Here is a 12,710-nt window from a genome sequence, read left to right on the forward strand (position 1 = left end):
AGCATGCAACCTTTAAAGTTCGACCTCTACTCCTTTTTTACCCCTCTGAATTTTACCATTCAAAACACTTTACCTTACAAAAACCCTTCCAATTTATATTTTCTTCCTGTAACATTGCTAGGCCAACTTGAAATCAAATCAAGGGGCTGGCAAAAGATTTGCCTGGGCCTAATACCAAAATTTATTAGCTGTACATTGTATAATTATAGATCTACCCAAAAAATTAATGCTGACACAGTGCAGAAAGTGACCCCTGAAAAAAACTTATGATCTACACCCATGCAGTTGTTATAATTTTATTTATTCTTCGTTCACTGTACAGGCACCTGTGTCTGTGTATATAAGGTATTACATGTTCGGAAAGAACAGAGTTCTTGGCATCAAAATGTAGCCCCATTTATTTGTAAAGCTAATGCTGGTACATGTTGTTCGAAGAAGTTTGAATCGTTCGAACTACACCACCGTTATTTCACATGTGTTTGATGTTGTTCGATTTCTTTGAGCTACACCACAGCATAAGCAAAAAAATGTTTGACATGTGTTTGATGTGGTTCGACTCTTCGGAACTTCTTCGAACTAGATCTACACCACAGCGTAAGAAAACAGATTTGTGCAAAAAACAGCTTTGTTGATGTTGTCGTTTGTTTGATGTTCGAACTAATCTATTAATATTTTATAGACACTGTGAACGTAAGACTCATAAAACATTGTCAGGAAACCTAAACCATTAAACAATTATCTGAGACCCTAGCCGTTAATGTTATATTACTCTAACTGATTACCCAATTTTCTGCTGTTCTATTATTCACAAACGAAAGCTTAAAAACTTTGCTTGATTGGTCATGTGATAAGGTCCTGGCCACAATGCACTGATCTTGTAGTGATTCGTGCACGCATGTCGGATCTCTTCTGATACTAGAATGCCGAAGAGATAACTACCACCAGTACTTCCAAAACTTAATGTTTATACTATGACTCGTACTTAGGCCTCCCTCTGTATCGTAATAAAGTTGTTAATGAATTATTGTATGAATATTTGTTTACTTTTGTACATTCAATGAACTTATGCTGCATGTCATGGTTGACAAGTGGTGGAGGGTATGCTAGCCTCGATCCCAGGCCAATTGGCCTCGAATCGAGGCTAAGGGTGTGCATGCAATCCAAGAGGCATAGGCCATTTGAAACAACAATCCATCATTAATTAAAAACACTCTAGGCACTCTAGGAAATTAAAAAAACGAAGTAACATTACTACAGTTTGGCCTTAGTGACCTTCGGATCACCTAACATTCTATAATAGTCCATTCCTCTCCTGAGGGTGACTGTCATTACTGCCCCAGCCTTGGTGGTGTCTGTAGCCAGCTCCAGAATGCCTTCAGCCACCTTCTCAGGACTGTGTGTGGGGGGGAGGGGGGGGGAGGGGGGACACATGAAAACAAGACTATCAAAGTATGACTCAGAAAGACAAATTCATACAGACTGAATAAAGGGTAAGGGATACTATCAGCCATGCCTTTTTCGATTTGTAAGCAATTACCAATCCATTAGATAGGCATTTCAAAGGGCGACAAAATGCATTATTATTTTGATCGTGAAAACAGTCGGATAAATCACCAAGCTTGTAATAATAGCCTATGCTGCTTTTCTTCGATATGGAATGTACACATCACATGTAGTTCACACACACTCTAAAACTATCACTATAGCCTTACGTTAATAATCCAATGCTCTTCACGAGGGCTTTTGTCTCCTCATTCATTCCAATCATGCTGTCGTTAACGATGGCTGTGTCAGCAAACTCAGGACAGATGCAGTTGACCCTTATACCGTCACTCTGCGCCAACTCCCTCAAGCTCCTGCTGAACCCCACCACACCGTGCTTGCTCGCACAGTACACGGGGGCAAAGGTCATACCAATGAGGCCTGGATAAAAAAGCGACAAATTTGCATCCATATAAGCAACAAAAATGTTTGGATTCAGTGAGTCATAAATTTTAAGTCTTGAACACATACTAAATACAGAGCAAATTCAACACTCTATTTCTCGATTTTTATAGGCATCTCAAAGCTTATAGCCTCAAAAATATCATAAACGATGACTGTTGGTCCATTTTTTAGATCTGACATTGTCTCACCTCCCATTGAAGCAACGTTGATAATGGTGCCTCCTCTACCCCCATTGCTAGTGGACATGTGCTCCACCCCCAGCCTTGTGCCCTCAATCACCGCCACCTGCAGACACAGCCGTCATGTGACCAACCACACAGACAGTAACACACACATTTATACCAGATTGATGTCAATCATTTTCTTCCACTTGAGCTCGTTTCCAATGCCAGCATTATTGAGCACAATGTCCAGTCCTCCAAACATTTGCTTGGTTCGCTCAAATGCAGCTGCCTGTGAGAAAAAATACTATCAGAAACCATAATTATTACCACAAAACCTATCCAAGCATTATCACACGCCCAGAGCACCACTCTGGACCAGTAAAGTAGGTAGATCGCTACAGTTTAATAATTTAGTACCAGGTCTTTGCTCTTGGTCACGTCCACCATAGTAAACATTACATCACTTGAGGAGAACTCTTTTTGAAGGGAGGAACAGGAGCTCTTGCCAACAATCTCATTGACATCCAGCATGCTTACCTGAGATTCATAAAAACAGTTATCAAACAATATTAAACATGATTAATGATATGATATCAATATGGATATGGACCATATCATATCCATAATAGCAGGTACATTTTATTTTCAGCTAGCTTACCTTTGCTCCATTTTTAAGCAGAAGTCTAGTAGCTGCCAGCCCAATGCCTTGAGCAGCCCCAGTGATAAGAGCAACTTTACTAGCCAACATACTGACTCTTTGTTAATAGGTAAAGATCATTACCAAAACACTTTGCATATAGAGGTTATGCAGATCCGCCCACTTCCGGCCAAAACTCCCTAATAATAATTAATAATAATTATGTAGGTAAAGATCATTAAGTGTATTTATGAATTCAGCTTTAGGGAGTTTGTATTATCAAGAGTTCATTAGGACTCTTGGTATGGTGCATAACATTATCCTGAGTGTATAAAATCATGATTGGTGAATGCGACAATTTAAAAGGTTCATTGAGGCATTGATGGCAGTTCTGGAAAGGTGGCTCCATACTCAGAGGTAAGGGCCATGATGGCTCCAGCCTTGCTTGTGTCCAGGATCAACTTGAGCACTCCAACAGCCACTTGGTCAGCACTGGAGGGAGGGGAGGCCGGAATGATACACTTACAGAAGCACCATTCCCTTTACAAAGTACTAGATATCTACTTACACCTGCTACATTTCACACATACTATAGCACACTAAACATTAATACTAAAGTACACCATCCACCCACATGGCTCACCTGAGCATGGTAGCCTTGACGTACTCTTGCACCTCTTTGGAGAGAGGGGACTGGTCAGTGAACATGTCCTTGACCATGGCCGTGTTGACCATCCCGGGGCAGATGCAGTTCACACGAATACCATCACTCTTCGCAAGGTCCTGCAAACACACACATTTTTGAGTATTCAAGTCTTGTTAGGATTAACAGTCTAGAGTTACACACTAGTATCACACTACATTTTTGTGTGAAATTCGATGCTGTGTCTAAACGTGGCATACCAATAGCATACCCATCTCACATTGTATTGATTACAGTCATTCCTTACAAGTGCCAACTCATCAGGTGCAGTATAACTTATACAGGTAGTAAGAGATTATTAAGTTGGGACTTACCTTTTTGCAGCGAGTGTAGCCAACAATGGCATGCTTGGTGGCACAGTAGGTGGGTGCGTACGGGTTGGGCACATATCCTAGAGACACAGAGAGTTATGTGGGTGGGAATGCATTCTTGGAAACATAATAATGACCACTGGTAGTGCATTATTGTAAACAAATATCCCCCTCACTAAAAGAGTTGGCATGGTAATTCTATAGAATCCAATCAGTCAAAATGTTGCTAAGTACCAGTGAAATCATTGCCCCACACCCTTGGGACTAGGAGGCTAACTATGAGCCTGTAATTCCTCACACCTCGTTCTCAGTATCATTTACTCCCACATCCTAATACATAACCTTATATAAACTCTAGGAATTACTTGTGTATATAATAGAGTCAGTAGTCACCTGCGACAGAGGCTGTGTTGATGACCACTCCGCCTTGTCCCCCGTTGCGTGTGGACATGTGATGGATGGCCAAGTGGACTCCTTCTATCATGGCCATCTGTGTGTGTGTATGTGGGGAGGGGATAGATGATAACTCCGCGTATCAGCCAAAGAATGAGTGAGAGAGTGCAACTAGTCAACTGTATTTTGGTGTTTGTTTTGGTACATCAATTAGTGAGCTAAAAAGGCCACAATTATTATAAAACCATGGCAACGTGGTTTGTTTTGGCTGAGAGAGGTACACCACATTCAATACCAGACAACACCTTTGTATCAACATGTACTGAGAAGTATGAACTACTACACAATACTGCTGTACGGAATGTTATACTGCAGCTGTCTACTTGCAAATTGACAGAGTTAAATAGTCTAAGGCTTCCGTGAGATATTCAAATTCTCACCATATTTGTCTCCACCAATTTTCTCCAGTCTACTTCATTAGCCACACCGGCATTGTTGCACACTATGTCCAGACCATTGAACCACTCCTTGGTCTTGGTAAACGCTTTTACCTGATGTGTGAGATATACCGGGGTACAGAGTATAGTGGTTGTGATGCACTAGGGCAGTCAAAGCATTAGTAACTCTAGGCTAGTACATGTGAAGCATGTGATGTGCAGGAGAGAGAGAGGGAGAGAGACTAGTACAACAGAATGTATTACCAGTTGCTCTTTGACTGTCACATCCACCACCATGAAGACGACATTCTCTTTATGTTTCTTCTGAAAGTGTTTGAGAGCCCTCTCCCCGGCCTCCTTGTTAATGTCCAGCATGCTCACCTACGCACATGCAGGTTACTGTGATCAGGTGGCACATTGTAGTGGGACGGAGACAATGCAGACTAAACAATGACTAACACACAAGTGGATGGTGCTAGCCAAATATAATGAAGAATAGTAGACATCTAGGCCTATTCTCTTGGGTTATCAAGTAACAGCCTATAGACTAGGCTGTTACTTACATAACCAGATATTGGGCTGGGTTTGCTGACAAAGAACACTTACTAATTAATTAATGTAACCTGTGACAGCGAAGTTACTAAATCTACCTTGGTCCTAGTATTAAATACATCTCTCTAGCTATGATTGGTAGGAATCTTGCTTATTCAAGCTAAACCTAGCTATAATATTATAGCAAGCTTTTATATTATTAACATAGATTCTAGCTATTAAATCTTCAGTGGACATTTTACCTTGGCTCCTTTCTTCAGTAGGCATCTTGTGATAGAGAAGCCTATCCCAGAGGCTGCCCCAGTCACTAGGGCTACCTTGCCCTGCACCTCAAACTCTTCTGGGCTTGGTGTAGCCATTTCCACGCATTTCTCAGCTCACAGTACAGTAGAGAGAGCTAGAGAGAGAGAGGGGGGGCAAAAACCACAGGAATGTAATGAAGACTGCCAGATTGAGTAAAGATCGTTAACTACACAAATAGATATTGACATGCACCCTGTAAATTTTACTGTGTGGTCCTTATATAAAACACTTGCAGTAAAATGTTTTAGTTCTTCATAGAATAGGAATGAACATGCTCTGTGTGTATGGAGTTATTTTGGTAAGACTACAGGAATATTAATTTTATGTTGTAAATACTAATCAGTATAGGTCACTGCACTTGTGCAAGGACAACCACAGTATGAGGTGCAAGTACAGTTGCCTGTCACATTTACCTACAGAGAGGGAGCATCAACTAGGGGTGTTTCGTATAATAACACACTAGCTGATGACAGTTGTTGCACGCCTACTCCTGGAGGTACCTCTTGTCCCATTTGTGATAATCGTATCACCCTCTGTTTCCGAGAGGCTCAGCATCCAGTGGATGACACCAACACCGCCATCTGTCCTCTAGGAGATATGGTTTTCACCCCATCTGTACTGGGCACAGATATCATTACATTTGATTCTACAGTGTCAACAACTACCACTACATATCCGGTGAGTTCGATTAAGGTGATTGAGTTAATCTTCTATACGTTTTCTTAGGGAAGTTTCCAACTCTACTATTGAATATTTACACTACCAAGTGGACAAGAGGTTGAGAGTGGACAACGAACACTGACCCGGCCAAAACAAGACAGAACATCTACTCTGACTGGTAGCAGTCAAGTTGGTGGTGTGAGGACTAAACTATTTCTTGGAGGACTACGAGTAGTGTGCAAGGAAGGCTACTTTGGTCCTGACTGTGGTATACTTTGTACCTCAAGAAACGACTCCACTGGACACTTCACCTGTGACACTAATGGTATCAAGGTGTGTCTCCCCGGTTACCAGAATCCGGAGACCATCTGTGTGGAAGAAGAAGAAAATACAGTTACGCCCAAACCTTCCAGTACTAACATTGTGATAGAGTTGACTAGTAACAGTGACGTCTCTCCATCAGCTGCTGGTGCGGACATTGTACCCATTGTGGCTGGAGGAGTTGCTGCGGGGTTGGTGGTGTTAGTGTTGATCTTAATTGTCAACATTGTGTTGGTGGTTGCTTACGCGAAAGTCAAGTTTATGAAAGACACTTCAAATAAACAAGGTATGCTGTGATATCCGCACTGGAAAAACAACTAATTCATTATCATTCAAATCCCTTCTGTATGAATACAACATAATTCAGTACTACTTAGTTGCTTGTTTTACCACCATCATGCAGGGTCTGCAGCGGAGGAGCAAATCGGTATGGAGGTGAACCCAATGTATGGGAAGGGGGACAACCATGACTATGAGAGAGTACAGGACTCTGTGCAGGCGTATTCTGTACAGTAGCTTTAGATCTATAGAAAGAGTAGCTTACACTTTCCATTGAACATGAATCACACTGAGTACATGACTCTGTATTGAAGCACACGTATTCTCTGTACAGTAGCTTTAGATCTATAGAAAGAGTAGCTTACACTTCCATTGAACATGAATCACACTGAGTACATGACTCCGTATTGAAGCACACGTACACTGCACTACAGTCACCGTACTGCACAGTAGCTTTAGATGGGTAGCTTACACTTCTATTGAACATGAATCACACAATTTCATTATCAAAGTTTATCCATGAGAATGTGCATACTGATACTAACGAGATTACCGTACCGTAGTCATAATGACAAAAATAATGGGCTAGTCAAACAGCGTTATGTGACAGGAGCAAAACATGTTATTAGTTTCTTAGGTACAAGCCTTGTACCAGCACCTTGTACTGTGATTGTCCTTGTAACAAGGACAATCACAGTACGAGGTGCAAGTTGAGTTGCCTGGCGGTTACCTACAGACAAGGAATATCGCTTATGCATGGGTGTTCTAAATCCATATGAGAACAGGCTGGATATTTCTCACTTGCTTGCAGAAGGGGGGACCTCTTGTGATAATCGGATCCTCTATTTCAGAGAGACTTGGGATCCAGTGGATAACAACACAGCCACCTGTCCTCTGGGAGCATTGACCTTCGCTCCATCTGCGATGGGTGCAAACATCATTACTACATTATCAACATAATTATACCACTACATATGCATGCAGTGAGTTTGATGATCTTTTTTGGGGCAATCTTTATATTTTTCTCAGGAAAGCCCTTGAGATTGAAATAAAAATAGTGTTCAGAGAAGGTTATACTTTAATAGGTTGATCCTGACTGTATAGTTGCAGCTCACAGAACGACTCCACATGCAGGACACTTCACCTGTGACACTATATTGGTACCAAGGCATATCTCCCTGGTTACCAGAACCCCGAACCACACTGAACACCTGTAGAACACTCTCACCAAGTGTTTGCTTGCGCTGAGGTGTAGTTTGAAGATGTTCAGAGGGTTCAAACCACACCGAACACCTGTACAAAACCCTCTCCAGGTGTTTGCTTGTCTGGAGGTTCGTGCTTGCTGCAAGGCTCCTTTAGCTCAAGAATCATGGTCGTCACTATCATAGTCATAATCTTCCCAGGAATGGTATAATTAAAGTGTACGCTGAGGTGTAGTTCTAAGTTAGTCTCGCGAGCAGCCGTCGAAGGGGGAAGGACCCTTCGACGGCTGCTCGCGAGACTAGTTCTAAGTACCATGTCAAGGAGATAATTTATCACTTAAGGCCTAATAACTGACTTTTACTTCCAAATTCTGCCTATTATTCTTACAATTGTTATAAAGGTGCTCATTATGTTAGCATAATTCTCACCTGTATAAGACCAACTGCACAGAAGAGGAAGGAAATACAGTTACGCCCAAACCTTCCAGTACTACGAGTAGTGTGATCCATGGTGAGTCTACTCCTGAGACAACGTTTACCACACAAGAGTTGATGACATTGATCAGCTGCTGGTGCAGATATGGTACCCATTGTGGCTGGAGGAATTACTGTGGGATTGGTGGTGTTAGTGTTGATCTTAATTGTCAACATTGTGTTGGTTGATTACGTGACAGTTTTTATGAAACAATAAACAAGGAAGATACGCTGTGACGTCCGCACTGAAAATAAAAATAATACATTATCATTTTGTATATTACAATACATACAGCATACTACTTACCTGTTGCTTGTTTTACCACCATCTGGGTCAGCAACAGAAGAGAAAATCGGTATAGGTGAATCCAGTGTACGAGATGGGGGGAGGTGGACACAGCGGAATTAAGGACAAGAATGTTGAACACAGAATGGTATAATGATTGTTAACTTTACACAGCGGAGATATTTCCGTTTTCCATTTCCGTTTCCGTTGAATGAGAGAGTACGATGATTCTGAGTTGAACCAATCGTACTCTGTGCAGTAGCTTAGAAGAGCCGCTCAATGCTTATATATACTTGTGTGTTATCTGTTTACGTCACTGAGCATTTATCATCTCATTTCATGGCTCAAAGTTATTATATTGATATTGATGTGACATTTGAATAATGGATACATAGTCACTCTGATTGACAATAATTATGGGTTGTTGCTTGTACTGGTGCAAGGACAGCCACAGTACGAGTTGCAAGTAGAGTTGCCTGTCACATTTACCTACATAGAGAGGGGCTATCGCCTATGAGTGCTCCATATGAGAACACGCTAGTTGATGTGTTGCTCACATGCTAAAAGAGGTACATTTACCTATTGTCCCACTGCGTGTGAGAATCGTATATCATCCTCTGTTTCAGCATCCAGTAAATGATAACAAAAAGCCATTTGTCCTCTGGAAGGAAGAATGACCTTAACTTTGATAGATAAGGCATCATAGTTATGCCTCGGTGCGCATGCGCAAGCGAGGTATACGGTAGTGTGTTTGTGTGTCTGTGTGTCTGTGTGTAGACTGCTACAGCTGCTCAAGGATGAATCAAGTGCAAGTAAGAGTTTCTATAGGCTTCTAGTCATGTTTACTTGGATTTTAATTCGTGGATTTGCAAAATAATGCTTTGTTCTCGAGTTATGCCTAGTTTTGCTTACTTGGAATGCCATTGCAGCCTTTTCAGAAGAGCACGTAGCCAAACTTGTTTACTGAGTGTTGCTACTCTACTTAGTACTTAGCTCTGCACTAGAACGCTAGCTATTGGTAGCTGCAAGAGTGAGAAGAGAGCTGAAAGGCTCTGCTAATGCAGCCATTAATTTTAGACTTGAACTTTTGGCATCGATCGTTTTTAACAACAATCATGGTGGATCATTACCCAATCTCTGAGTTTTTGCATGCAGCAAAATTAAATTGTTTATCATGTGCATTAGTAGCTTTATGTTATGTAGCCTCTACACAGGCTCTCCTTTTTCTGTTCTTTATCACAATCGTTCAATAAGATAAAATACTGTATTAATCGTTCAATGAGATAAAATACGGTATTAATTGGAGGAATAAAGAAAGAAATAGACGTAGAGTTAGGAAAAAGGAGAGCCTGTATCGGGAAGTCGCGTGAGGGTAGAAGGGTGGTAGAAGGGTGAAAATGAGCGTGGGCATGCTGAGCTAGAGATGTTGGACTGCCCACGTAGAGATCTATGACTAATAAAACTTTGCCTGCAGCAAGCTGGACATGGACTTGGAACTGGAAGTTTGCAAGCACTATAGCTAGCTAAACCTTAGGCTTAGCTAGATGATCTACTAGTTATATGTTCAGATTCTATCAGACTATCCACCTTTTCTTGTGTCTTTCTATAGTCTACTGATAGTATAGATCAAGAATAGTTTAGTCATCATTATCATATAGCAGGTAGCTACTGCCACCAGAGCTGGCCACGCTGGTTCTCTGATCTGACTTGCAGCACAGCTTGGTGGTTGTCTCAGTACAGTACAGTCTTATTAATTAATTAACTCTGAATGCGTGGGAGAATATCTTACGTCACGATTGTGGGCTACATATCGCCCATGTTCATAAAAATCCTTGTGGATCACGAGATTTCCCGAACCAGGCCTTACTTTTTCTTAACTGTACGCCCATTTCTTTCTTTGCTGCCTCACTATGTCTTTCTTATGATGTATGGATGAACAGTGACAACAGCAAGAAAAAGTGTAAGGCCTGGGATTGAGGCTATATGTTATGTAGCTTTGGCATCTCCACCGAGGCATCAGCACCTGTGGTGCTTTCATTATTACAAGCAACTAGATCTACCACTAAATGTCCAGTGGTAACGGTATTTCCAATCAGTTTCTCAGCGAAGCTTCCAACTTTACTATCGAAGTATTACAAGGGGAAACGAGGTTGAGAGTGGACAACAAAGACCCAGCTAATACAAGACTGTATTGGTGACAATCGACTCGCTGGTGTAAGGACTATATACTACGAGATGGAGGACTACGAGTTGTGTGCAAAGAAATGCTTAAATGTGGTTGCAGCTCACGAAACAACTCCAATGGACACTTAACCTGTGAACTACAAGTAATCGTATCAAGGCATGCATTCCCTAGTTATACCCAAACCTTCCAGTACTATAGTATTGTGATAGTGAGTATACTGCTATTGAGACACGTTTAATAAGAGTCTACTATAGTAACAGTAACGTCTCTTCATCAGCTGTTGGTACGAAAGTCAAGCTTATGAAGCACTATTCAAATAAAAAGGAACAATGCTGTGATCTGAAAATAATACTACAGTGGAACCCCTCTATAACGGACACCTTTGGGAAACAATGATTTGGCCTTTATACAGAGGTGGACTTTGTTGAGAGGTTGTTTTGTACACAAACTGTTCATTTGGGACCTAGGCATAGCAACTGGCCTTTATTCGGACGTGGTTGTTAACAGAGGTTCCACTGTAACACCATTAGATACGTTAGTAAGCCTAATAAAAACTAGTAATTGCACTTTTACTTTCTTCAGTTACTATTGCATTCACATCAGAGGAGGAGAATCCAAGCGAACACACTACATTTTTAAACAGGAAATTCCCATCTACCTATCACATACCTCCAGGCTAGCAGCTATAAATAGTGTGTCAGTTAGTTAGAATCAGCATACCTACCAAGCAAAAGCACAACTTAGTGAAGATGAGCTGGGCAAGTGGAATATTTTTGATTGTGGTAGGTTACTGATTGTTATCGTAGAATCAACTCAATACAATCATAGTTGCTACTTGTATTCAGGTCGTTGCATTGGTGCAAGCAACACCACAGTATGAGGTGCAAGTGCAATCACCTGTCTTATTATCATACACTCCTGGAAATCAAAACCAACTATTTGATGGCACTTGCTGTTCACCTAATGAAAGCTGCTTGTCTGTGGAAACCAACTGCTGCTTTACTGCATGCAATGAAACTCAAATCACCCTCTGCTTCAGAGGCCCAACATTCAACAAATGACTCAGACTCTACCAACTGTCCTCTAGGAATGGCAACAGTCCTTTCTGATACAGTGGCTAATATCACATATAATTCTACAGCAAACCTAACCACCACCACCACGTATACAGTAAGTTGCTTAACATTCTTTTACTGATAAAGATATCTAGTTACACACATTTTTCATAACACAGGGGAGTTTTCAACTTTTCTACAAAGTGGTATCTTTGCAGCCAGTAAGAGAAATTTACCATGGAGTAAGCACTCTCAATTATACAATACAATTGTGCGTCCAATAGTAAACAGTGGAGAACGAGCATTTCTATTGATTCGGGGCATTAGAGTGGTGTGCAGAGAAGGCTACTTTGGTCCTGACTGTGGTTGCAGCACACGAAACGACTCCACTGGACACTTTACCTGTGATACTAATAGTACCAAGGTGTGTTTCCCTGGTTACCAGAACCCTGAGACAAACTGTGTAGAAGAGGAAGGAAGTACACAAGAGCCTGCAATAACCATGAGCAGCAGTTCGGCTACTACCACTATATCATCTAGATCTGCTATTGCGGATATTATACCCATCATAGGCGGAGGTGTTGCCGGGGGGTTGTTGGTGTTGCTATTGATGCTGACTGTTAACGTTGTATTGGTGGTTGCTGCTATCAAGTTCAAGTTTACTGCACAACATTCAAGAGCTCAAGGTATATGCATGCTTAATATTCAACTTGTCACTTTCTTACTACATGTAATTCTCAATCCATAGTTGATGAGCACATTACCATGGGAGCCAATCCAGTTTATGATATGAAACAAAGA

The 12,710-nt window shown here is 41.3% G+C and overlaps 3 protein-coding genes across 4 annotated transcripts; 1 reads left to right on the forward strand and 2 right to left on the reverse strand.

The window, feature by feature from the left end:
* Positions 1 to 1,177: 1,177 nt before the first annotated feature.
* LOC135330952 (15-hydroxyprostaglandin dehydrogenase [NAD(+)]-like) lies at positions 1,178 to 2,924 on the reverse strand. The gene is made up of 6 exons (XM_064525949.1): positions 2,770 to 2,924; positions 2,529 to 2,648; positions 2,290 to 2,400; positions 2,136 to 2,232; positions 1,713 to 1,923; positions 1,178 to 1,393 (listed from the first exon to the last, which is right to left on the reverse strand). The coding sequence occupies exons 1-6, from the start codon at positions 2,857 to 2,859 to the stop codon at positions 1,252 to 1,254; spliced, it is 771 nt and encodes a 256-aa protein (XP_064382019.1). The 5' UTR covers positions 2,860 to 2,924; the 3' UTR covers positions 1,178 to 1,251.
* A 53-nt stretch (positions 2,925 to 2,977) lies between these two features.
* Positions 2,978 to 6,670, reverse strand: LOC135330950 (15-hydroxyprostaglandin dehydrogenase [NAD(+)]-like). Of its 2 annotated transcripts, none has more exons than XM_064525947.1 (10): positions 6,528 to 6,670; positions 6,389 to 6,475; positions 5,948 to 6,060; positions 5,387 to 5,541; positions 4,857 to 4,973; positions 4,596 to 4,706; positions 4,156 to 4,252; positions 3,766 to 3,842; positions 3,392 to 3,531; positions 2,978 to 3,240 (listed from the first exon to the last, which is right to left on the reverse strand). In XM_064525947.1, the coding sequence occupies exons 4-10, from the start codon at positions 5,501 to 5,503 to the stop codon at positions 3,117 to 3,119; spliced, it is 783 nt and encodes a 260-aa protein (XP_064382017.1). In that variant the 5' UTR covers positions 5,504 to 5,541; positions 5,948 to 6,060; positions 6,389 to 6,475; positions 6,528 to 6,670; the 3' UTR covers positions 2,978 to 3,116. The 2 variants fall into 2 exon arrangements, with proteins under 2 accessions (XP_064382017.1, XP_064382016.1); XM_064525946.1 differs by having other exon boundaries at positions 5,861 to 6,060.
* LOC135332019 (uncharacterized) lies at positions 5,713 to 6,970 on the forward strand. Its single transcript, XM_064527325.1, has 4 exons — positions 5,713 to 5,745; positions 5,796 to 6,125; positions 6,204 to 6,714; positions 6,832 to 6,970. Exons 1-4 carry the CDS (start codon positions 5,713 to 5,715, stop codon positions 6,942 to 6,944), a joined length of 987 nt encoding a protein of 328 aa, XP_064383395.1. The 3' UTR covers positions 6,945 to 6,970.
* The last annotated feature ends 5,740 nt before the right edge of the window (positions 6,971 to 12,710 follow it).

Source organism: Halichondria panicea, chromosome 2 (assembly GCF_963675165.1).
Source record: "Halichondria panicea chromosome 2, odHalPani1.1, whole genome shotgun sequence".
Taxonomy (NCBI): Eukaryota; Metazoa; Porifera; class Demospongiae; order Suberitida; family Halichondriidae; genus Halichondria; species Halichondria panicea.

Coding starts and splice junctions, on each gene's coding strand:
- LOC135330952 (XM_064525949.1), bottom strand. CDS start 2,859: ATGTTGGCTAGTAAAGTTGCTCTTATCACTGGGGCTGCTCAAGGCATT. Junction 2,401..2,528: donor TGACCAAGAGCAAAGACCTG/GTACTAAATTAT, acceptor TTTTTCTCACAG/GCAGCTGCATTTGAGCGAAC. Junction 1,924..2,135: donor CAACGTTGCTTCAATGGGAG/GTGAGACAATGT, acceptor TTTTTTATCCAG/GCCTCATTGGTATGACCTTT.
- LOC135330950 (XM_064525947.1), bottom strand. CDS start 5,503: ATGGCTACACCAAGCCCAGAAGAGTTTGAGGTGCAGGGCAAGGTAGCC. Junction 4,253..4,595: donor AATTGGTGGAGACAAATATG/GTGAGAATTTGA, acceptor ACACACACACAG/ATGGCCATGATAGAAGGAGT. Junction 3,843..4,155: donor CAACACAGCCTCTGTCGCAG/GTGACTACTGAC, acceptor CTGTGTCTCTAG/GATATGTGCCCAACCCGTAC.
- LOC135332019 (XM_064527325.1), top strand. CDS start 5,713: ATGAACATGCTCTGTGTGTATGGAGTTATTTTG. Junction 5,746..5,795: donor GTGTGTATGGAGTTATTTTG/GTAAGACTACAG, acceptor TAATCAGTATAG/GTCACTGCACTTGTGCAAGG. Junction 6,126..6,203: donor CAACTACCACTACATATCCG/GTGAGTTCGATT, acceptor TATTGAATATTT/ACACTACCAAGTGGACAAGA.